General features: G+C 49.4%; 1 protein-coding gene across 1 annotated transcript in view; it reads right to left on the bottom strand.

Annotated features, from left to right (window-relative positions):
* The window catches only part of DNAH8 (dynein axonemal heavy chain 8), a 1853457-nt gene that overhangs the window by 446881 nt on the left and 1380009 nt on the right, over nucleotides 1-26567 (bottom strand). Inside the window, exons 58-59 of the mRNA XM_063918852.1 lie at nucleotides 13818-13927; nucleotides 11191-11354 (exon numbers count right to left, since the gene is read on the bottom strand). Of these exons, the coding sequence (XP_063774922.1) occupies nucleotides 11191-11354; nucleotides 13818-13927 (274 nt within the window). The remainder of the gene's footprint in view (nucleotides 1-11190; nucleotides 11355-13817; nucleotides 13928-26567) is intronic.

Here is a 26567-nt window from a genome sequence, read left to right on the forward strand (position 1 = left end):
CCAAATCTGACACTCTTCTAGCTGAAGCAATAGCCAGCAGAAACACCACCTTAAGGGAAAGCCACTTAAGATCAGCTGAACCAAGAGGTTCAAACGGAGACTCTTGTAACGCCTCCAAAACCACCGACAAGTACCAATGAGCCACAGGCAGGACATAGGAAGGTTGGATACGCAACACACCCTGAGTAAAGGTATGCACATCAGGTAAGGTCGCAATCTTTCTCTGAAACCACACCGACAAGGCAGATATTTGAACCTTGAGGGAGACCAGATGCAGGCCTAAATCCAGGCCCTGCTGAAGAAAGGCCAACAACTTGGCTATACTAAACTTGGAAGCGTCATAATCGTTAGATGCGCACCAAACAAAGTAAGAATGCCAGACCCTATAGTAAATCCAAGCAGTAGCCGGTTTCCGGGCCCGCAACATAGATTGAATGACCGTCTCAGAAAACCCTTTAGCCCTTAAGACGGAAGCTTCAAGAGCCACGCCGTCAAAGACAGCCGGGCTAGGTCCTGGTAGACACAGGGGCCCTGAACGAGGAGGTCTGGGCGTTGTGGAAGTAGAATTGGATGCTCTGACGATAGGCTCTGCAGGTCTGAGAACCAGTGCCTTCTGGGCCACGCTGGAGCTGTGAGAAGCAGAATTCTTTCTTGCTTGAACTTCCGAATTACCCTGGGCAGGAGTGACACCGGAGGGAACACGTACGGCAGCCGAAACCTCCACGGCACCACCAGCACATCCACGAATGCTGCTTGAGGATCCCTTGAACCTTGCTCCGAAGACCGGAACCTTGTGATTGTGTCGAGACGCCATCAGATCACGTCTGGAAGGCCCCACTTTTCCACTAGGAGTTGAAACACTTCTGGATGGAGGCCCCACTCTCCGGCGTGTACATCCTGACGACTGAGAAAGTCTGCCTCCCAATTCAGGACTCCCGGAATGAATATTGCCGATATGGCCGGAAGATGGCGTTCCGCCCAATGTAGAATCCGTGAGACTTCCTTCATTGCCAAACGGCTTCGAGTGCCGTCTTGATGGTTTATGTAAGCCACTGTGGTGGCGTTGTCCGACTGTACTTGAACAGGACGGTTCTGAATTAAATGCTGGGCAAGGTTCAACGCATTGAAGACCGCCCGCAATTCCAGAATGTTGATCGAGAGGAGAGATTCCTCCTTGGTCCACCGACCCTGAGGGGAGTGTTGCTCCATCACTGCTCCCCAACCTCTTAGACTGGCATCTGTCGTCAACAGGACCCAGTCGGATATCCAGAAGGGACGGCCCCTGCACAATCGTTGGTCCAGGAGCCCACAGTGCAGCGACAGACGGACCTCCGGAATCAATGAGATCATGTGAGACCTGATCCGGTGAGGCCGGCAGTCCCACTTGGCTAGAATCAGCCTCTGGAGGGGGCGAGAATGGAATTGAGCATACTCCACCATGTCGAATGCTGATACCATGAGGCCCAGCACCTGCATCGCCGAATGTATCGACACTTGCGGACGAGAAAGGAAGCAACGAATCCTGTCCTGAAGCTTCAGGACTTTCTCCTGAGACAAGAACAACCGCTGGTTGTGAGTGTCCAATAGCGCTCCCAGGTGCACCATGCTCTGAGCAGGGACCAGGGAGGATTTTTTTCAGTTGATGAGCCACCCGTGGGCTTGTAGAAACTGGACAATCATATCCAGATGACGTAGGAGAAGTTCTGGGGAATTTGCCAGGATTAACAAGTCGTCCAGCTACGGCAGTATCCTGACCCCTTGACGGCGGAGTAGCACCGTCATCACCACCATAACTTTGGTGAAGACTCGCAAAGCCGTAGTTGAGGTTGAGAATGGGCCTGGAAGACCCATTCGGTTTCGGGACCAGAAACAGCGAAGAATAGTACCCCCGGCCCTCAGGAGGGTCTGTACCACCGAATGTAGAGTGTTTGCCTTTGTCTGGCCCAACGGGACGTCTGTCCAGCAAAATCGATGAGGGGGTCGGTTTTTGAAGGCTATGGCGTAACCTCGAGTGACGACTTCCCGTACCCAGGCATCTGAAGTCGTCTTCAACCATTCCTGGGTATACCCTAGAATCTGGCCCCCCACCCTGGGATCCCCCAGGGGGAGGCCCGTCCCGTCATGCGGCAGGCTTATCGGCCTTGTAAGCTGGCTGACGGGCAGCCCAGGCTCTTTTGGGCTTCGGCTTACCAGGTTTGGAAGTGCGGGTCTGCTTGTTGTACGCCTGACCTTTTGCTTTACCTGAAGGACGAAAGGGGGGAAAGGAAGTACCTTTAGCCTTCGACACAGAAGGAGCGGTACCTGGCAGACTGGCAGTTTTTGGCAGTAGCCAAGTCAGCCACTATCTTATTTAAGAACTCCCCAAATAGAATATCTCCCTTGTGTTACGTTCTTTGTGCTCCGAACGAATGATATGGAGTGGTAAGTTCCGAGCACAAGAACGTGACGCTGAAATGATGACTTGGTATAAACAATAACCCCTAGCAACCTAACTCCGTTGTTTCACCCGCGTGGACTGTCTACGCCTGGGAGACTATGTGTTCTTGGGCCCACGGCAGCCGCGTTTGAAGGGCGGAATAGGTCTGCCCAACTCCGATGCCCCCCGGTCTTAGTATGGGACAAGGCGTAAACGGAGACGGGATGATAACAAGGGGACCTCTAACTAAACACAAAAACTGAGCTAGGGGCTACTTCAGAACAACAAACTAATAGTATGTGCAGCACGGCCGCCAAAGGGAAAGAAAACCAAGGTACACTATCCAAACCCTACACGGCACCGCTGTATACTAGGAAGGACAGCTATGGCGGAACACCCCCGCAAAAACACCAAAAGGAACGAGAATAAACGGAATTCCACGGCCCAGGCCGCAAGGCACAACTGAAGGCTGCTACTCACAACACCGGGAACAACCGTAAGCGAATCGGAATCTTCGGATCTCTAATGCAGGAGATGACCGGCAGGAAGGCAGGGAGAAGTACAACGATCGGCTTTCGACACCAGGAGTCAGGACCACCGGAACAAGATGACTGGACTATAGAACACAGGACAGGGAATCTTCTCCAGAGCAGGAACAGCTCACAGGAAGCTATCACCGGCGTCTGAGTAGTGCACTGAGACAGAATATAACAGGGAGCCCTCCAATAGCTGCAGAGAACCTAATTGGTAATGTCGTGCAGCTGCATTGCTGCACGACTCAGAGCTATAAAGGTGTACTAGATTCAAATGGCAACGGGGAACGCGGTCCGCCTGTGGCATCCGCGTTGCCATGGACCCGGCGAGTCGGCGTGCACGGCGTCCTACTGTTGCCAGGGACCCGGCGGCTCAGCGCACCCGGCGTCCTGGCGTTGCTAGGCGCCCGGCGGCTCAGTGCGCACGGCGTTCTGGAGTTGCCAGGCGCCGTGCGGGAGAACAGGGAGGCGCGGCGGGCAGTGACTGTTACTCGGAGAGCCGCCGCGCCTAACACCTTGAAAGGGAGTACCTCCAGGGTTTTTCTAGAATCCAGATCCACAGACCAGGATCTCGGCCACAATATCCGGTGAGCCAGGACTGATGTAGTAGAGGCCTTGGCTGCAAGGATACTGGCATCAGAAGCTGCCTCTGAGCGAGGGTCAGACTTTTTAGTAGTCAAGGACTGGTTCAACTTCTTCAATTGAGCAGACAAATTATCAGCCCACGGCGGGTTAGCTGCAGGGACCACATACGGTTGCACCAGCATAGGAGGTCCCATAGGGGGTGTTAGTTTAGTAACTAGCGTATGTAGAAGCGTGGAGAAAGTAGCCCACGGCGGGTCATTATGCACCCCCCGTTGCCACAGTCCCACTGGGGGGCAAGGAGCCCACAGAACCAGATCCCAAAGCTGCTATAGTCTCCTCATAGGGATCTGTGTCTTCAGCAACACCGGCAGTGTGTTCAGCCCCAGAACCGTTACCTTCAGAAGCAGACATGATATAACTTGCAGTATCAGGTAATACAGTACAATTGTCAGCAGCACAATACCTCTTGCCCAAACCCCTTCGCAGTGTAGTCAGCACAAACAGGGATACAGGAGAGATATGGTGACTAAAATCACAGAGAAAAATACGTATTAAAGTATATCTTGTGAAAATCCTATATAATTATAAAACCTGCCGCACCAAGCCCCCTCAGGTTATAGAATATAGGGATAGCAAGTTGAGTGAGAGACACGAAATGGACACCACTCAGCAAGCTAATGCACACACAAATAGTTACAGTTATACAATGCAGAGGTTATTACTAACAATAATACTGCACTGGACCAGCTTATATATATATATATATATATATATATATATATAGCTAGCTATGTAGTCAATAGATATAACACTGCACAGTAAGAGCTGGATGTATATCACAGGGTACTTGTACCAGAGAACCCTGACTAAATGCACTCTTTCTTAACTAACACTGTCTAATTGACATGTAAAATACTTAAGTGTCATGTAAAGTCACAGTGCTGTCAACCAGGCGGCTTTACAAAGGAGTATTGCCCAAGGAGTCCCAGGAACAGTGTAGCTGAGAGAAATGGCGCCCAAACACTGACAGGGAGTGAGGGAGAGACAGATATGCAGCTCCAGGGCGGGAACATTTGCTGGAAATGGCGCCCTGGGGCTGGGGGAGGGGCTCCAGGTCTAAGCCTTATCCCCTCTGCTGACAAAACCACCGGGTACTGCGGGCTACACACAAAAAAGGGTTTTAAGAGAAAACCTGACCTGCACCCATGCCCTGGTGATCTAGTGGGATCGCCTGTACTGCCACAGTGTCCACCGCCAGCGCGCGCGGCCTGCCTCCCACCGATCGCGCCGGATCGCGATAAAGCATGGGTCCCGCGAGCGGGACCCACTCACCACCTCCCGAAGCGCGGCCATGCGATCCCGGAGAGCCCCCGTTGTGTGTGCCTGACTCAGAAGAAAACCGGAGCCTCCTGCTGTAGTTACCCAGCAACCAGGGCTCGGGAGTGTACAGCGCCGCTGGGGAGAGATGGAGCTGCAGCATTGAATGTCACTAGACATGTACACACTACTACAGCCCTTGAAGTCTTCAATTTTCTTCTCAAAAAAAGCTCTTCTTAGGGCTGCCCAGAGCATCCCCTCTGTTATGTGCCTGCTATCTGCGGCACAAACTACAAAACTGAGCTCCTGTGCAGGGAGGCGTGGTTAAAGAGGAGGCGGCGCTATGCATTCTGGGAACAGTCCAAGATTTTGAGCCTGTTGGTGCCTCGGCTCAAGATCCTACTCTACACCCCTATGTCTTTCCTTGTGGAGCCCAGTGTACCCCGCAGCAGAAAATAAGATTTTAAACCTACCGGTAAATCTATTTCTCCTAGTCCGTAGAGGATGCTGGGGACTCCGTAAGGACCATGGGGTATAGACGGGCTCCGCAGGAGATAGGGCACCTAAAAAGAACTTTGACTATGGGTGTGCACTGGCTCCTCCCTCTATGCCCCTCCTCCAGACCTCTATTAGAGAACTGTGCCCAGAGGAGATGGACAATACAAGGCAGGATTTAGCAATCCAAGGGCAAGATTCATACCAGCCCACACCAATCATACCATGTAACTTGGAACATACATAACCAGTTAACAGTATGAACAAACGACAGTAACGGTCCAAGACCGATGTCAACTGTAACATAACCCTTATGTAAGCAACAACTATATACAAGTCTTGCAGAGTTTCCGCACTGGGACGGGCGCCCAGCATCCTCTACGGACTAGGAGAAATAGATTTACCGGTAGGTTTAAAATCTTATTTTCTCTTACGTCCTAGAGGATGCTGGGGACTCCGTAAGGACCATGGGGTTTATACCAAAGCATCCAATCGGGCGGGAGAGTGCATATGACTCTGCAGCACCGACTGAGCAAACGCTAGGTCCTCATCAGCCAGGGTATCAAACTTGTAGAATTTAGCAAAAGTGTTTGACCCCGACCAAGTCGCCGCTCGGCAAAGTTGTAATGCCGAGACGCCTCGGGCAGCCGCCCAAGAAGAGCCCACCTTCCTAGTGGAATGGGCCTTAACCGAATTTGGTACCGGCAATCCAGCCGTAGAGTGAGCCTGCTGAATCGTATTACAGATCCAGCGAGCAATAGTCTGCTTCGAAGCAGGAGCGCCAATCTTATTGGCCGCATACAGGACAAACAGAGCCTCTGTTTTCCTAATTCTAGCCGTCATGGCTACATACATTTTTAAGGCCCTGACTATGTCCAGGGATCTGGAATCCTCCAGGTCACTTGTAGCCACAGGCACCACAATAGGTTGATTCATATGGAACGAAGAAACCACTTTAGGCAAAAATTGCGGACGTGTCCTCAATTCAGCTCGATTCACATGAAAAATCAAGTAGGGGCTCTTGTGTGACAAAGCCGCCAATTCTGACACTTGCCTTGCTGATGCTAAGGCCAACAACATGACCACCTTCCAGGTAAGAAATTTCAACTCAACCTTGTTAAGCGGTTCAAACCAGTGTGATTTTAGGAACTGCAACACCACGTTCAGGTCCCATGGTGCCACTGGAGGCACAAAAGGGGGCTGGATGTGCAGCACTCCCTTTACAAATGTCTGGACTTCTGGAAGAGAAGCCAATTCCTTCTGAAAGAAAATCGAGAGGGACGAAATCTGTACCTTAACAGAGCCTAATTTCAGGCCCATATCCACTCCTGTCTGTAGGAAGTGGAGAAGACGACCCAGATGAAAATCTTCCGTAGGTGCATTCTTGGTCTCACACCAAGACACATACTTTCGCCAGATACGGTGATAATGTTTTACCGTCACCTCCTTCCTAGCTTTTATTAAAGTAGGGATGACCTCTTCCGGAATCCCCTTTTTCGCTAGGATTCGGCGTTCAACCGCCATGCCGTCAAACGTAACCGCGGTAAGTCTTGAAATACACAGGGCCCCTGCTGCAACAGGTCTTCCCTCAGAGGAACAGGCCAGGGATCTCCTGTGAGCATCTCTTGTAGATTCAAGTACCAGGCCCTTCGAGGCCAGTCTGGGACAACGAGTATCGTCTGTACCCTTCTTCGTCTTATGTTCCTCAACACTTTTGTGATGAGAGGAAGAGGAGGAAACACGTAGACCGATTTGAACACCCACGGTGTTACCAGAGCGTCTACTGCTACTGCCTGAGGGTCCCGAGGCCTGGCGCAATACCTCCGAAGTTTTTTGTTGAGGCGTGACGACATGATAGACGTGTTACGTCTGCAAAGACTTCTTGATGAAGTCCCCACTCTCCTGGATGGAGATAGTGTCTGCTGAGGAAGTCTGCTTCCCAGTTGTCCACTCCCGGAATGAAGACAGCCGACAGAGCGCTTACACGATTTTCCGCCCAGCGAAGGATCCTTGTGGCTTCCGCCATCACGACTCTGCTTCTTGTCCCGCCTTGGCGGTACACATGAGCCACTGCTGTGACATTGTCTGATTGAATCAGAACCGGTAGGTTTCGAAGAAAACTCTCCGCTTGTCGAAGGCCGTTATAAATGGCCCTGAGTTCCAACACATTGATGTGTAGACAGGACTCCTGGTCTGACCAAAGACCCTGAAAATTTTTTCCCTGTGTGACCGCTCCCCATCCTCGGAGGCTCGCGTCCGTGGTAACCAGTATCCAATCCTGAATTCCGAACCTGCGACCCTCCAGGAGGTGAGCACTTTGCAACCACCACAGGAGGGACACTCTGGTCCCTGGGGACAGAGTTATTTTCCGATGTAAGTGCAGATGGGACCCGGACCACTTGTCCAGAAGGTCCCATTGAAAAGTCCTTGCATGGAACCTTCCGAAGGGAATGGCCTCGTAGGCCCCCACCATTTTCCCCAGAACTCGAGTGCATTGGTGAACTGACACCCTTTTCGGTTTTAGCAGGTCTCTGACCATGTTCTGGATGTCTTGGGCTTTCTCTATTGGGAGGAAGACCTTCATTTGTTCCGTATCCAGTATCATACCTAGGAACGGTAGTCGAGTTGTCGGAATCAACTGTGACTTCGGTAGATTTAGAATCCAACCGTGTTGCTGGAGCACTCTCAGAGAGAGCGCCACACTGCTCAGCAATTTCTCCCTTGATTTCGCTTTTATCAGGAGATCGTCCAAGTGTGGGATAATTGTGACTCCATGCTTGCGGAGGAGCACCATCATTTCCGCCATTATCTTGGTGAAAATCCTCGGGGCCGTGGAAAGTCCAAACGGCAACGTCTGAAATTGGTAATGACAAACCTGTACAGCGAATCTCAGGTATTCCTGATGGGGGGCATATATGGGGACATGAAGGTACGCATCCTTTATGTCCAGAGACACCATAAACTCCCCCTCCTCCATGTTGGCTATTATCGCTCTGAGAGATTCCATTTTGAATTTGAATCTTTTTATGTACAGGTTTAGGGATTTCAGATTCAAAATAGGTCTGACCGAACTGTCCGGTTTCAGGACCACAAATAGGGTTGAGTAGTAACCTCTTCCCTGCTAGTGCAGGGGAACCTTGATTATCACTTGCTGTATACACAGCGTTTGAATTGCAGCTAACACTACATCCCTTTCCGATGTGGAAGCTGGTAGGGCCGATTTGAAAAATCGGCGCGGGGGCACCTCCTCGAATTCCAATTTGTAACCCTGGGAAACAATTTCCAACACCCAGGGATTCAGGTCCGAACTGACCAAGGCCTGACTGAAAAGTCGAAGACGTGCCCCCACCGGTGCGGACTCCCTCATGGGAGCCCCAGCGTCATGCTGTGGGTTTTGGAGCAGCCGGGGAGGACTTTTGTTCCTGGGCACCTGCCGCAGCAGGTGCTCTCTTGCCTCTGCCCTTACCTCTGGCGAGGAAAGAGGATCCCCGACCTCTTTTGGACTTGTGCGACCGAAAGGACTGCATCTGATAGGGTGTTACTTTCTTTTGCTGTTGGGGAATATATGGTAAAAAATTTGATTTACCTGCTGTAGCTGTGGAAACCAGGTCCGTCAGCCCATCCCCAAACAATACATACCCCTTATAGGGTAGTACTTCCATATGTTTCTTGGAATCCGCATCACCCGTCCATTGGCGAGTCCATAAGGATCTTCTCGCTGAGACAGACATGGCATTGGCCCTAGAAGCTAGCAATCCAATGTCCCTTTGAGCATCCCTCATAAATAAGACTGCGTCTTTAATATGGGCTAGAGTTAGGAATATAGTATCCTTATCCATATTATCAAATTGATCTGTCAGCTCATCTGTCCAAGCTGCAATTGCGCTACACACCTATGCCGACGCAATTGTCGGTCTTAGCACAGCACCCGTATGAGAATAAATACACTTTAAGGTAGTTTCTTGCCTGCGATCTGCAGGGTCCTTAAGGGCCGCTGTGTCAGGAGACGGTAGCGCCATTTTCTTGGACAAGCGCGTCAGGGCCTTGTCCACAGTGGGGGGTGATTCCCAAATCTCCCTGTCCTGCTTAGGGAAAGGGTATGCCATATAAATTCTTTTGGGGATCTGCGGTCTCTTATCCGGAGTCTCCCAAGCTTTTCCAAAGAATTCATTTAATTCATGAGATGTGGGAAAGTTAATAATCTGTTTCTTTTCCTTAAACATGTGTACCCTTGTGTCGGGGACCGAGGGTTCATCCTCAATATGCAACACATCCCTTATTGCCACAATCATACACTGAATGGTTTTAGTCACCCTAGGGTGCAATTTTACTTCGTCATAGTCGACACTGGAATCAGAATCCGTGTCAGTAGTAGTGTCTTGTGTTAAGGGACGCTTTTGAGACCCCGACGGGCCCTGTGAGTCGGTCCAATCTGAGGATTGACCCCCTGATGTCCCCCCTAAATCAGCCTTATCAAGCCTTTTATGTAAAGATGCCACACTTGCATTCAACATATGCCACATGTCCATCCAATCTGGAGTCGGCACAACCGACGGGGACACACCACTCATTTGCTCCACCTCCTCCTTGGAGAAGCCTTCCGCCTCAGACATGTCGACACACACGTACCGACACCCCACACACACAGGGTTTAACCTATAAGGGGACAAAACCCAAACCAGGTCCTAAGGAGAGCCAGAGAAAGAGTATGCCAGCACACACCAGCGCTTAACAACACTGGAAAAAATATGTCCAGATAGCGCTTTTTTATATATATTATGCCAATTCCCACTCACTGCGTCGCTAATGTGCCCCCCTCCTCTTTTTTCCAGCCTGTGAGTTCAGCAGGGGAGAGACCAGGGAGCCAGCGTTTTCCTCATACAGCTTCTGTGGAGAAAATGGCGCTGGTTAGTGCTGAGGATCAAGCCCCGCCCACCCGACGGCGGGCTTCGGTCCCAGTGATTTTTCAATAAAATGGCGGAGGATCATAGATTTACTGCCTCCGCAGTCTAATCCAACTGTATTTGTGCCAAAATGTGAGGTTTATTGCTGCCCAGGGCGCCCCCCGCCCCCCCCCCCCCCCCCGCGCACCCTGCACCCTTCAGTGCTGCTCTGTGTGTGTGTGTGACTGCGAGCAATGGCGCGCAGCTTACCGCTGCGCGCCTTACCTCATGAAGATCTGATGTCTTCTGCCGCCTAAGATGTCTTCTGCCTTCTCTATCCGGCTTCTATCTTCGGCATCTGTGAGGAGGACGGCGGCGCGGCTCCGGGACGAACCCCAGGTGAGACCTGTGTTCCGACTCCCTCTGGAGCTAATGGTGTCCAGTAGCCTTAGAAGCAGTGCCCAACTTGACAAGCCAGCTCTGCTTCTCTCTCCTCGGTCCCACGATGCAGGGAGCCTGTTGCCAACAGGACTCCCTGAAAATAAAAAACCTAACAAAATTATTTTTCCACAGAAAACTCTGGAGAGCTCTCTGCAGTGCACTCATTCTCCTCTGGGCACAAGATCTAACTAAGGTCTGGAGGAGGGGCATAGAGGGAGGAGCCAGTGCACACCCATAGTCAAAGTTCTTTTTAGGTGCCCTATCTCCTGCGGAGCCCGTCTATACCCCATGGTCCTTACGGAGTCCCCAGCATCCTCTAGGACGTAAGAGAAATAGAAATACAATTTTAATACTTAAATGATTTATGGACTACTGTGTGGCCAACTGGGTGACTGTTTATCATCATACTGTTATGATGTTGGCCTAATTTTATGTGGAGACATGAAGCTATAGCCCCATCCACCCCATTATTAATCTGGCCCTGAAAAAACACATATGTGAACTGTAGTAGGTTTTATACCTATCTGCAATAACTCTTTGGCATTCATGCTTGAAAAGAGCAAGCAGTACAGAAACGGTAGGGCACTCTTCTGCACGTATAGCTAGCATTCCCTGCCAGATGCGGGACAGGTCTCGTAGATTAAACATATAGTGGAATTTGAATGGTGTAGGAAGCATTTTTACCTGTGGGATGATAACAATAAAACAACATCATGTCATGTTCTGGACAAAAGGAGCTTCAACATGTAAGATCACATTGAGACAATGTGATGTGATGTCCATAGGCCGTTACTTTGCCAGTTGTCTCCTCCAGAGTGTCTTACGCTATCAGACACTCTGGAGGAGATCTATAAAGCAGTGAAAAGAGTTGAGCAGTGAGGCAGTGGAGCTGTTGGCAATAGCAACCAATCAGATTTGAGGTAACATTTAACAAGTGCATTCTATAAAATTATAGGTAGAACTGATTGGTTGCCATGGGCTCAGTTCCCCACTGGCCTCACTTCTCCACTCTTTTAACGGCTTCAAACATCTCCCCCACTGTACATTATAAATACTAACGCTGACCAAGCCAAGTTATTCATTCCTGACCTACTGCTGCACTGAGGCGATGTGCCCTTCTTTTTGACAAAGCGACGATCTGTTCAAGGACACTATGGAGCTGAAGTGGAGTGCAATATTGGGAGTACAATACTCAAAAGAAGTATGGATGGAATAATGGCGTTTGTTTGCATATAAGCAGAGCTGTACACCAGTGACACGCAGTCAGGGTAGGTCGGGGAGGCAGAGCCTCACCTGTCATACTTCAGCATACTTCAGAGTGTTGACTATAAAAACTATCAGAATAATACAAAAGAAGATATTTTGAAACTTATAAACATCACCTTTGTATTATTCTAATTATTTTTATAGTCAGAACCAGTGCTTAAAGTGTTCATAGAGAGGTGTTGCAACTCCTTCCCCTTACAACCCCCCCCCCCCCCCCACTCCTCCGCAATGTTGTCATTGAGTTTTCAATCCCGTCGCCGCAACCAGATGAGAGAGTCTGGAGGAGGCGAAGCCGGCCGAGTCAATGGGCGGGATGTACTGCCACCCGAGTCCGTTACATCCGTTTGGTTTTGCCTTTTAAGTGATTACCCCTTTAAAAAAAAACATCAGAATTCATCTGGCATCCTGCACGGATGCTGAGCTCGGGCGGCATTACATCCCGCCCATTCTATGTCTGTAGCACCACCTACTTACTACATCTACTAATATGGGCGGCACACAGCTAGACACGCGGCAGCCATAGGGAAGCCAGTCTGAACCTCAGAGACAAGTCCTTAATTATCAGGCAGCGACTGCAACTGCCTGTACTTAGTGTGGCCAGGAACGATGGACGGGCGGAGGCGGGGCAGTCACAGAGAAGTTTGCAGTGCCGAGTGTCGGGGTTCCTCATATTCAGGCAGCTGCCAGTACTTAGATGTTGTGGGCGGGCGGAGGCGGGGCAGGTGTAGGAGAAGTCTGCAGTGCGAGTCTCATTAATCAGGCAGCCACAGCTGCCTGTACTTAGTTCCTATGGGCAGACAAGGAGGGCGCACAGAGGTGGAACTCCAATTACAAGTGACGGAACACAGTTCCGCCCCGTTCCGGTCCACTTGTACGCCTGGTTATAACTTAACAAATGTGAGGCGAGAGACGAGGCAGCTTTGATCGCAGCCTACCCTCTGAGAGAGTCAGAAGCTGCCTAGGGCTGGCAGCAGGGCCATACTGTGGGCAATAATACTGCAAAACACAGTATAAGGGGAGGAGCTATAATATCTGAGCGGTATGTGGCTTGAAGTAGTGTCAGGTGACCTATTCTGGAAGTTCCTCAGCACCCAACTAGGAGCAAACACAAAGAAGAGGTAGTTGCTAGTTCCCCTTAAGTTCATGTACCCTCTGACGTCATCAACACAATACTATGGGAAATACCATGCGACCCACGACGGCAAGGGGAAGGGCAAGGTCGGTGGGCTAGCAGTTTTACTATCAGCATCTACATCTATTCCCTTTAGTAACCTAAGCCTGAAGAGTGGCAAGAGAAGCGAGCCCGTGAGGGTACACTTTCGGTCCCATGTATCTGAACCTTGCTCCTCCCCCTGCCATCACAGGTCATATGGTATTTCCCATGGCATTGTGCCATTTACATGGTCTGATGATGTCTGAGGTTACATTAACTGAAGAGGAAGCTGATGAACAAGATAGCTAAATTTCAGGGGGAAGGTGCACAGTTGTATAATACCCACATGAACCATCAAGTTCATACATGTGTGTGTGTGTGTGTGTGTGTGTGTGTGTGTGTGTGTGTGTGTGTGTGTGTGTGTGTGTGTGTGTGTGTAAATCTGGCTCTGATACTAGCAAGCGCCCTCCCAGCCATTCACCTAACCGCATGACACTGCTGTATGTATTACGAGATGCATGGATCCCTGCATGTGCAACATGTGCACCTGGTTTGCTACAAGTCATTACCATCAGTGAGTACTTACATCTGGGTTATACCTGGTGCAAAACACACTCCTCCTAACAGACATATATACAGTACACTAATGTACTGGCCTGGACACCCCGGTCCTGCCTACAGTATATGAAAGCAACCTATTTACACCCACGTTCTGCTTAATTACTTACCTTTGTCATCTGCCACAGAGCTCTGCTAGCGGGTACCAATTTTTTTACCAGATCACATATTACTTGTTTGAACTTTCTACAGGAATTAAAATATCCACAAGCGATCACTCCTAGAAATACACAGAGCAAATTGTAAGACACAGTTCCCAGACTATGGGGCATATTTATCAAGTACTATTTGTAGGCAAACCCTTGAAAACAAAACACCCACTTGTATCTGCAGAAGTATACAGCCAATGGGTGTGGATAATTAGATCGACAGTGTCTAAGTCGACAATGTTTAGGTCGACCACTACAGGTCGACAGTCACTAGGTCGACAGGGTTTCTCGGTTGACATGTTTTAGGTCGACAGGTCGACATGAGTTTTTCATGTTTTTTTGGTGTTGTTTTCTCCGTACAGTGACCAGGAAGCCCAATTAGTGCACCGTGTCCCCTCGCATGGCGAGCGAACAAGGTGCTTCACTCCGCTACCACTGCGCTTGGCACAAGTTACCGTTCCAATCATAGTCCACGTGGATCGTTAAGTATGAAAAAGTTCAAAAATATATTTTTTTAAAAAAAACCTCATGTCGACCTTTTGACCTGTTGACCTAGAACACGTCGACCTAGAAACCCTGTCGACCTTGAAAACACGTCGACCTAGTGACTGTCGACCTATAGTGGTCGACCTAGACATTGTCGACTTAGACAGTGTCGATTTTCAGACCGGATCCCACAGCCAATTACTGAGATATCTGCAGTGGTCCTGTTCTCGCACACAACAGCAGCTCTGATAGGTTTCTATGAGGGAAACCTTTCTGCCAAATTCAGAGCTTGGCCTTGGTAGTTAATACCATATTTAGACAGCATTACACTCTGTAGCTATTGAGCTACATTCCACAAGGGTTAAGCAGGGTATACACTAGAACAGTGGTTCTCAAACGCGGTTCTCAAGGCACCCCAACGGCAGGGACATGCAGTGAGGTAAATTTCTCAGGAGGCACTGCTTAGTACCAGAGCAAGATTTACACACAATATATGAGCCAAATGGTGCATGTGGGCATTATACACAGGTACAGCAGTATATACTCATGGGAATTTGGTGAGTTTTGATCACAGATGAGTGGAAAAGAAAAGCGGGTGAGGCACTGCCTCACCTGCCATAAACTTTTTTCTCCAGAGATTTGACTATAAAAATGATTAGAATAATACAAAGAAGATATTTTTAAAAATAAGAATTTACTCACCGGTAATTCTATTTCTCGTAGTCCGTAGTGGATGCTGGGAACTCCGAAAGGACCATGGGGAATAGCGGGCTCCGAAGGAGGCTGGGCACTCTAGAAAGATTTAGGACTACCTGGTGTGCACTGGCTCCTCCCACTATGACCCTCCTCCAAGCCTCAGTTAGGACACTGTGCCCGGACGAGCGTACACAATAAGGAAGGATTTTGAATCCCGGGTAAGACTCATACCAGCCACACCAATCACACCGTACAACTCGTGATATGAATCCCAGTTAACAGTATGAAACAACTGAGCCTCTCAACAGATGGCTCAACAATAACCCGATTTAGTTAACAATAACTATGTACAAGTATTGCAGATAAACCGCACTTGGGATGGGCACCCAGCATCCACTACGGACTACGAGAAATAGAATTACCGGTGAGTAAATTCTTATTTTCTCTAACGTCCTAGTGGATGCTGGGAACTCCGAAAGGACCATGGGGATTATACCAAAGCTCCCAAACGGGCGGGGGAGTGCGGATGACTCTGCAGCACCGAATGAGAGAACTCCAGGTCCTCCTCAGCCAGGGTATCAAATTTGTAGAATTTTGCAAACGTGTTTGCCCCTGACCAAGTAGCTGCTCGGCAAAGTTGTAAAGCCGAGACCCCTCGGGCAGCCGCCCAAGATGAGCCCACCTTCCTAGTGGAATGGGCATTTACAGATTTTGGCTGTGGCAGGCCTGCCACAGAATGAGCAAGCTGAATTGTACTACAAATCCAGCGAGCAATAGTCTGCTTAGAAGCAGGAGCACCCAGCTTGTTGGGTGCATACAGGATAAACAGCGAGTCAGATTTTCTGACTCCAGCCGTCCTGGAACATATATTTTCAGGGCCCTGACAACGTCTAGCAACTTGGAGTCCTCCAAGTCCCTAGTAGCCGCAGGCACCACAATAGGCTGGTTCAGGTGAAACGCTGACACCACCTTTGGGAGAAATTGGGGACGAGTCCTCAATTCTGCCCTATCCATATGGAAAATCAGATAAGGGCTTTTACATGATAAAGCCGCCAATTCTGACACACGCCTGGCTGAAGCCAAAGCCAATAACATGACCACTTTCCACGTGAGATATTTCAGATCCACGGTTTTTAGTGGCTCAAACCAATGTGATTTTAAGAAACTCAACATCACGTTGAGATCCCAAGGTGCCACAGGAGGCACAAATGGGGGCTGAATATGCAGCACTCCTTTCACAAATGTCTGAACTTCAGGTACTGAAGCTAGTTCTTTTTGAAAGAAAATCGACAGAGCCGAGATCTGTACTTTAATGGAGCCTAGTTTTAGGCCCATATTAACTCCTGCTTGCAGGAAATGCAGAAAACGACCTAGTTGAAATTCCTCTGTTGGGGCCTTTTCGGCCTCACACCATGCAACATACTTCCGCCATATGCGGTGATAATGATTTGCTGTAACCTCTTTCCTAGCTTTAATAAGCGTAGGAATGACTTCCTCCGGAATGCCCTTTTCCTTCAGGATCCGGCGTTCAACCGCCATGCCGTCAAACGCAGCCGCGGTAAGTCTTGGAACAGACAGGGCCCCTGCTGTAGCAGGTCTTGTCTGAGCGGCAGAGACCACGGGTCCTCTGAGATCATCTCTTGAAGTTCCGGGTACCACGCTCTTCTTGGCCAATCCGGAACCACGAGAATTGTGTTTACACCTCGCTTTCTTATTATTCTCAATACCTTTGGTATGAGAGGTAGAGGAGGGAACACATAAACTGACTGGTACACCCACGGTGTCACTAGAGCATCCACAGCTATCGCCTGAGGGTCTCTTGACCTGGCGCAATACCTCTCTAGTTTTTTGTTTAGGCGGGACGCCATCATGTCCACCTGTGGACGACCCCACTGATTTACAGTCATTTGGAAGACTTCTGGATGAAGTCCCCACTCTCCCGGGTGGAGGTCGTGCCTGCTGAGAAAGTCTGCTTCCCAGTTGTCCACTCCCGGGATGAACACTGCTGACAGTGCTAGTACATGATTTTCCGCCCATCGGAAAATCCTTGTGGCTTCTGCCATTGCCATCCTGCTTCTTGTGCCGCCCTGTCGATTCACATGGGCGACTGCCGTGATGTTGTCTGACTGGATCAGCACCGGCTGGTGTAGGAGCAGGGATTTTGCTTGACTTAGGGCATTGTAAATGGCCCTTAGTTCCAGAATATTTATGTGAAGGGAAGTCTCCTGACTTGACCATAGTCCTTGGAAGTTTCTTCCCTTTGTGACTGCCCCCCAGCCTCGTAGGCTGGCATCCGTGGTCACCAGGACCCAGTCCTGTATGCCGAATCTGCGGCCCTCCAAAAGATGAGCACTCTGCAGCCGCCACAGAAGAGACACCCTGGTTCTTGGGGACAGGGTTATCAAGCGATGCATCTGAAGATGCGATCCGGACCACTTGTCCAACAGGTCCCACTGAAAAATCCTGGCATGGAATCTGCCGAATGGAATTGCTTCGTAAGAAGCTACCATCTTTCCCAGGACCCGCGTGCAGTGATGCACCGATACCTGTTTTGGTTTAAGGAGGTCTCTGACTAGAGAAGACAACTCCCTGGCTTTCTCCTCCGGGAGAAACACTTTTTTCTGGACTGTGTCCAGAATCATTCCCAGGAACATTAGACGTGTCGTCGGGACCAGCTGTGACTTTGGGATATTCAGAATCCAGCCGTGCTGGCGCAGCACTTCCTGAGATAGTGCCACTCCCACTAACAACTGTTCCTTGGATCGTGCCTTTATTAGGCGATCGTCCAAGTATGGGATAATTAAAACTCCCTTTTTTCGAAGGAGTATCATCATTTCCGCCATAACCTTGGTAAATACCCTCGGTGCCGTGGAGAGTCCAAACGGCAGCGTCTGGAATTGGTAATGGCAATCCTGTACCACAAATCTGAGGTACTCCTGGTGAGGATGGTAAATGGGGACATACAGGTAAGCATCCTTGATGTCCAGGGATACCATGTAATCCCCCTCCTCCAGGCTTGCAATAACCGCCCTGAGCGATTCCATCTTGAACTTGAATTTTTTTATGTATGTGTTCAAGGATTTCAAATTTAAAATGGGTCTCACCGAACCGTCCGGTTTCGGCACCACAAATAGTGTGGAATAGTAACCCCGGCCTTGTTGAAGTAGGGGTACCTTGATTATCACCTGCTGGGAATACAGCTTGTGAATCGCAGCTAGCACCGCCTCCCTGCCTGAGGGAGCAATCGGCAAGGCAGATTTTAGGAACCGGTGGGGTGGAGCCGCCTCGAATTCCAGCTTGTACCCCTGAGATACTATTTGAAGGATCCAGGGATCCACCTGTGAGCGAGCCCACTGATCGCTGAAATTCATGAGGCGGGCCCCCACCGTACCTGGCTCCGCCTGTGGAGCCCCACCGTCATGCGGCGGACTTGGAAGAGGAAGCGGGGGAGGACTTTTGCTCCTGGGAACCTGCTGTTTGTTGCAGCCTTTTTCCCCTACCTCTGCCTCTAGAGAGAAAAGACCCTCCTTTTCCCCGCTTGTTTTTCTGGGTCCAAAAGGACTGAACCTGATAAAATGGCGCCTTCTTAGGCTGTGAGGGGACATGGGGTAAAAATGCTGACTTCCCAGACGTTGCTGTGGAAACTAGGTCGGAGAGACCATCCCCAAATAATTCCTCCCCCTTATAAGGCAAAACTTCCATGTGCCTTTTGGAATCTGCATCTCCAGTCCACTGGCGAGTCCATAAGCATCTCCTAGCAGAGATGGACAATGCACTTATTTTAGATGCCAGCCGGCAGACTTCCCTCTGTGCATCTCTCATATATAAGACTGAGTCTTTGATATGGTCAATCGTTAGCAGAATCGTGTCTCTGTCTAGTGTGTCAATATTTTCTGACAGTTTATCCGACCACGCAGCGGCAGCACTGCACATCCATGCTGACGCAATAGCTGGTCTAAGTATAATGCCTGAGTGAGTATATACAGACTTCAGGATCGCCTCCTGCTTTCTATCAGCAGGTTCCTTAAGGGCGGCCGTATCCTGAGACGGTAGTGCCACCTTTTTAGACAAACGTGTGAGCGCTTTATCCACCCTAGGAGGTGTTTCCCAACGTAACCTATCCTCTGGCGGGAAAGGGAACGCCATTAGTACCTTCTTAGGAATTACCAATTTCTTATCAGGGGAAGCCCACGCTTCTTCACACACTTCATTTAATTCATCTGACGGGGGGAAAACTACAGGTAGTTTTTTCTCCCCAAACATAATACCCTTTTTTGTGGTACCTGGATGTAAATCAGAGATATTTAACACCTCTTTCATTGCCTCAATCATGCAGTGAATGGCCTTAATGGGCATTAAATTTGACTCATCGTCGTCGACACTGGTGTCAGTATCCGTGTCGATATCTACTTGTGCCATCTGAGATAGCGGGCGTTTCAGAGCCCCTGATGACTTTTGAGACACCTGGACAGGCACGAGCTGAGAACTCGGCTGTCCCGCAGTCGGCATGTCGTCAAATTTCTTATGTAATGAGTCTATACGTGCACTCATTTCTTTCCATAAGCACATCCACTCAGGTGTCTGCCCCCCAGGGGGTGACATCCCTTCTAAAGGCATCTGCTCCGCCTCCACCTCATTATCCTCATCAAACATGTCGACACAGCCGTACCGACACACTCCACACACACAGGGAATGCTCTATATAGAGGACAGGACCCACAAAGGCCCTTTGGGGGGACAGAGTGAGAGTATGCCAGCACACACCAGAGCGCTATATAAGGCAGGGACTAACTGAGTTATGTCCCTTATAGCTGCTTTTTAATATAACTATATACTGCGCCAAATTAAATGCCCCCCCTCTCTCTTTTTTACCCTTTTCTGTAGTGTAGTCTGCAGGGGAGAGCCAGGGAGCTTCCTTCCAGCGGAACTGTGAGGGAAAATGGCGCCCAGTGTGCTGAGGGAGATAGCTCCGCCCCTTTTCCGCGGCCTATTCTCCCGCTTTTTTATGGAATCTGGCAGGGGTATTTACCTCATATATAGCCCCTGGGGCTATATATTGAGGTATTTTTGCCAGCCAAGGTGTCTTTATTGCTGCCTCAGGGCGCCCCCCCCCCCAGCGCCCTGCACCCTCAGTGACCGGAGTGTGAAGTGTGAGAGGAGCAATGGCGCACAGCTGCAGTGCTGTGCGCTACCTTGGTGAAGACTGATGTCTTCATGCCGCCGATTTTCTGGACCATCTTCTTGCTTCTGGCTCTGTAAGGGGGACGGCGGCGCGGCTCCGGGACCGAACACCAAGGACTGGGCCTGCGGTCGATCCCTCTGGAGCTAATGGTGTCCAGTAGCCTAAGAAGCCCAATCCGGCTGCAAGCAGGCAAGTTCGCTTCTTCTCCCCTTAGTCCCTCGCTGCAGTGAGCCTGTTGCCAGCAGGTCTCACTGAAAATAATAAACCTAAGACTATCTTTCTTCTAAGAGCTCAGGAGAGCCCCTAGTGTGCATCCAACCTCGGCCGGGCACAAAATCTAACTGAGGCTTGGAGGAGGGTCATAGTGGGAGGAGCCAGTGCACACCAGGTAGTCCTAAATCTTTCTAGAGTGCCCAGCCTCCTTCGGAGCCCGCTATTCCCCATGGTCCTTTCGGAGTTCCCAGCATCCACTAAGACGTTAGAGAAATATTATTTGTATTTTTCATATACTTTATACAGCCAAAACTCTGGCACAAACGTTAGTATGGCAGGAAAGGCTCTCCCTCACCTGCCTCACCCCACCGCACGTCACTGCCCAACGGTCCAGGTTTTAGGTATATTCATTGCTCAAAACAGATGGTTAAATCAAATTGAATCAAGTGCTAATTAAGTCACTTGTGGCCAAAAATGGATAAACTTAAAACCTGGGCCATTGGGGTGCCCTAAGAACCATTTTTGAGAACGTCTGCACTAGACGATATAATCTAGTGTGTATGCACTATGCCGCTAAATATGCGCGCTCCAGTGCATCGTCATTGACACCCTCCATCGGATCTGCATACAGGTCTGACGGCCGTCTTCGCCAGCAAGAGCCCTGCTGTATTTGGCTTCTGCTGTCGCTGATGCCACTCGTGCATGTGTCAGTAGATGAAGCATGCGCAGTAGTGCACCCAGCTCCTGAAGGAGTAGAGAAGTGATCGCATTAGAGATAACTTCACTTCTAACACACTGCAGGGATGAGGTTTTTCTAATACATTCCGGCGCTCAATAATTTCTTATTGTCGTCTAGGACATGATAATTAATAAATATGCCCCTAGAAATCCAACAACCAGAGATGAGTGTGTGGAATAGGCAGGGCCGGACATTAGGGGCCCCAACACTGCTCTCACAGCCACTCTGGGTCCTGATGTCTACCAGCTGTAGTAGCATTCCTTTTTATTGCCTACTGCAGCCGACAGGTATTAGGACCCAGGGCGGCAGTTACTGGAGGCACTGGCATTGCTACCAAAAGTGTAGCCAGCTAAGTCCCGGGAAGCCTGTCTATCCCATCCAGCAGCCAGGCGGCTCCTACTGATCACTCACTGCAATGAGTTGTGGTGCACCTGGCTGCTGCAGGGTGACAGAGGTTCCCCTTTATGTCGTTCCTTCTCCTCCAACCGCAGCATTGGATGGAGGGGGGCGTGGGGGCAAGGATAGGGATTTGGAATCAGTTTTGTTGGTGGGGGCCCCCCCAAGCCTTAATCCAGCCCTGGGAAGAGGTAACTGACAGTAAGACAGTGTTGTTACAGCCGCCAGGTGAACTATTACAGAATCAGAGAACAATATAATCAGGTATGTTTTTTAACAAGTTTCCAGATTTTGCAGGTGAAGAAAAACAATAAACAGCATTCGGATGACTATAGTCAGGAAGGAAGAAATTAGCATATATAATAGTATATAAATGACACGGTATCCAGTCTAGAGGTCGACCACTATTGGTCGACATGCATTAGATCAACATGGTCAATGGGTTGACATGGCCACTAGGTCGACATGGCAAAGGTCGACACATGAAAAGGTCAACAAGAGTTTTTCACATTTTTTGAACTTTTTCATAATTAACGATCCACGTGGACTATGACTGGGAATAATAACCTGAAGCATGGTGAGTGAAGCGAGCCATGCAAGGGGACACGGTGCACTAATTGGGGATCCTGGTCACTTTACGAAGAAAACGACACCAAAAATAGGATTTTAATTACCTGCCAGTAAATCCTTTTCTCGTAGTCCATAAGGGATAATAGGGACACTTAGTACGATGGGGTATAGATGGGGTCCAAAGGGGCCGGAGCACTTTAAATTCTACAAACAGGGTGTGCAGGCTCCTCCTCTCTATGCCCTCCCCTACAGCTCAGTCTAGGAAAACTGTGCCCGAAGGTGATAGACATACTTGACAGGAGGAAACGTGACAAGTGGTGAGATTAAGGAACCAGCATACAGCAGAACCAAACAAACTAGCAACAGCCTGTGAAAATAGAAACAGCAACAGCTGAATCAAATAATGACACACAAGAACAAAACTTGCAGGAAAGGTCGAAGCACAGAGGCAGGCGCCCAGTATCCCTTATGGACTACGAGGAAAGGATTTACCGGTAGGTAATTAAAATCCTATTTTCTCTATCATCCATAAGGGTTACTGGGGACACTTAGTATGATGGGGACGTCCCAAAGCTCCCAGAACGGGTGGGAACATGCTGAGATGCCTGCAGCACCGTATGTCCGAATAGGACATCCTCTGTAGCCAGGATATCAAACCTGTACAACTTGACAAATGTGTTTGTCCCTGACCAGGTAGCAGCTTGGCATAGTTGCAAAGGCGAGACACCACTAGCAGCCGCCCCGGAAGAACCCACCGACCTAGTAGAGTGGGCCTTGACAGACCGAGGAACAGGCAAGTCCGCCGAAGTATAGGCCTGTTGAATAGCAAGTCTAATTCAACGGACAATCGACTGCTTTGAAGCAGGACAACCCTTCTTGTGAGCATCACACAGCACAAAGAGGTAATCCGATTTGCAGACAGCAGTTGTCCTCTTGACATAGATCTTCAGGGCTCGCACCACATCCAAGGACTCAGGAATAAAGGAAGTGGCCGAAGCCGCCGGAACCACAATAGGCTGATTCAGTTGGAAAGCACCTTAGGCAGGAACTGCTGACGAGTTCTGAGCTCCGTTCTGTCCTCATGAAAGACCAGGTCGGGACTCTTGCAGGACAAAGCACCATGTTCCGAAACGCGTCTGGATGAAGCTAATGCTAAGAGCATAACCGTCTCCAACGTAAGGTACTTGTCCTCAGCCGACAACAGTGGTTCAAACCAAGAGGACTGCAGAAAGGTCAAAACCACGTTCAAATCCCAAGGTGACGTGGGCGGCACAAAAAGGAGGATGGATGCGAAAGGACACCCTGTAGGAACGTCTGAACTTCAGGCAAAGCCGCCAATTTCTCCTGAAAGAAAATTGACAAGACCGAGACCTGAACTTTTATGGAGCCCAACCTTAAGCCCATATCCACACCATCCTGCAAAAAACTTAAAAAACGCCCCAATTTGAAATCCGCGGCCGGATACTTTCGGCCTTCACACCAGGAGACATACTGTTTCCAGATATGGTGGTGATGCTTTGACGTGACAGCTTTTCTGGCCTGAATCATGGTTGTAATAACCTTACCTGGTATCCCCTTCTCAGCTAGAAGTTTCCGCTCAACCGCCATTTCCGTTAAACAAAGCCACCGTAAGTCCGGGTAGACAACGGCCCTTGCTGAAGAAGATCCTCCTGCAGGGGCCAGGGGTCTTCTATTGCCATGGCTATAAGATCCACGTACCAAAACGCTTCGAGGCCAATCGGAGGCAATGAGAATCGGCTGAACTCCCTCTCTTCTGATTCTTTATAGAATCCTGGGGGGTAACGGAATCAGAGGAAACAGGTGCACCAGCTGGTAAACCCATGGCATTGTCAGCACGTCCACTGCCGCCGCCAGAGGGTCCCTCGTACTGGAACAATAGCACCGAAGCTTGTTGTTGAGTCGAGAGGCCATCAGATTGATCTGTTAATAGTTTAAATACCTGCGGATGGAAAACCCACTCTCCTGGGTGTAGGTCCTGATGTCTTAGGAAGTCCGCCTCCCAGTTTCCACTCCTGGAATGAATATGGCCGATACTGCCCTTGTATTCCTTTCTACCCAGGGGAGCATCTTGGATACCTCCCGCATGCAGGCTCTGCTTTTTGTCCCTCCCTGCCAATTGACGTATGCCACAGCCGTGGCGTTGTCCGACTGAACCTGAATGGCTTGACCTTGAAACAGAGGAGACGCCTGTAGCAGAGCATTGTATATCGCCCTGAGTTCCAGTATGTATATTGTAAGAACGGCTTTGTGGCTTGACCACCTGCCATGAAACTGTGCCCCTTGGGTGACAGCTCCCCAACCTCGAAGGCTCGCTTCTGTGGTAAAGAGAATCCATCCCTGGATCCCGAAGCTCCAACCCTTCAATAGGTTGGAGGGTTGCAACCACCATAGGAAAGAAATCATTGCCTGCAGTGAGAGACGTATGACCCGGTGCATCTGCAGATGCGAAGCCGACCATTTCTTCAGGAGATCCAGTTGGAAACCGCACGAAGTAAGACCTTCTGAGCCACCGTGTCCAAGATCATCCCGAGGAACTGGAGACACTGGGTCGGTTCGAGGTGGGATATTTGAAAGTTTAGAATCCAACCGTGACGTGACAGCAGGGATGTCATGTGGCAGATGCTGTCCAGCAGTTGTTCCTTTGATCTCGCTTTTATCAACTGATCGTCCAGGTAGAGGACAATGTTCATGCCCTGAATCCTGAGTTGGAACATAATTTCGGCCATCACATTTGTGAAGGCTCTTGGAGCCGTGTATAGGCCGAAGGGTAGCGCCTGGAACTGGTAGTGTTCGTCCAGCAGAGCAAACCTGAGGTAGGCTTGATGAGGCAGCCATATCGGAATATGAAGGTACGCATCCTTTATGTCCAGAGAGACTAAGAACTCCGTCTTCTCCAGACCTGAGATCACTGCTCTCAGAGACTCCATCTTGAACTGGAAAACCCGCAGATATGGGTTTAACGATTTGAGGTTCATTATGGTCCTCACTGGACCATCCGGTTTTGGTACCACAAAAAGGCTGTAATAATATCCCTCACCTCTGTCATGATCCAGGCTATTTTAAGTAGAAATAGACCTGTTAAAATCAATGTATGTGTTATCAATATTCTGATCGATGTATCAATGTACCAATATGTGATAACTGTCTATGCATTTCAAATGGTAGAAGCTTGACTGATCTTCTGGCATTTCATTGTAGCCACAGAACTTAGAGACACACTGACTGCTTAGGTGTGAAATTCCTCGTGACCAGAGCTAGTTTAATTACCCCAGAACCAGAGCTAGGGCCAGAAAGGTGTTAAGCCCTTCCTGGTCTGTGTCCTCTCAGAACCAGCCATTTGTTTACACAAGAACCATGGCCAGAGCTTCAAAGGAGAAGAAGATAAGGCCATTCGCCCCTGAGAGAGTGGCTGGGAAGCCAGGTATGAGCTGACACTCAATACCTTCTCTGGCTTTGGAAAAGTTAAAAAACAAACTCTCCAGAGGGAGGGGGGTTGAACGTGCAACCTGAGTTTTAAATAGGAGAAACAGATGGAAATTGTGCATTATCAAAGAAGCGGGTCAGAATGTCCCAAATAGCTGAAAAGGCTTCACTTCATCCCATCGTTCCTCTCTGCAAGCGCTAGGATCGGTGGGTTTTTATCTCCCTATTTTTATTTTTATTGAAATTGTCTTTTCTGATGTGACTTTGACTTTTTACCATTATATTCTTGTAACTTTCTTTTTTCTGTAACATAAGCTTTGAAGTATTTACTTAAATTAAATAATCAATATTAGCTCTGTTTTCTGTTGTGTATCCAACCCAACTCTCTGAAAGAGGCGTTACCAAAATATTAATAATTCTGGGTGAAGGCAAAAGCCATAAGTTTGCCTTTGGTCATAACCTAAACGTTTGTACTTTGGCTGGTGGCAGTGACCGTGTTGAAATTAACGCATGCGCTCAGGTATCCAGTAACAGTGTCACGTGGCAGCAATTCGCAGATTTGCGTATCTGGGGAATCGCCGTGCCTAGGATCGTGATATCCCTCACCTCATTGTTGAAGTGGCACTGGGACAATGACTTGGGTCCAAACCAATTTTTGAATGGCGTCCTGTAGTGTGCGGCACATGTCCTCTGAAGCCGGTAAGCCTGATTTGAAAAACCTGTGAGGTGCAGAACTTTCGAACTCCACTCTGTAGCCCTGAGAGGTCTTTTACCCAAGCATCCTGGCAGGGGCTTCTCTAAATGAGGCTGAAGAATCTCAGACGAGCTCCCACCCTGAGATACCCCATGGGCGGAGGGACACCGTCGTTCTGAGGGTTTTGAGGAGGCAGAACTGACGCCCTGGTCCTGAGATCCTGTGCCGCATTTGAGGCACCTCTGGATTTTCCCGTAAACCTTGCAGCCTGACAAGACTGCAGTGATGGTC

This window comes from Pseudophryne corroboree, chromosome 4 (genome assembly GCF_028390025.1).
Source record: "Pseudophryne corroboree isolate aPseCor3 chromosome 4, aPseCor3.hap2, whole genome shotgun sequence".
NCBI lineage: Eukaryota > Metazoa > Chordata > Amphibia > Anura > Myobatrachidae > Pseudophryne > Pseudophryne corroboree.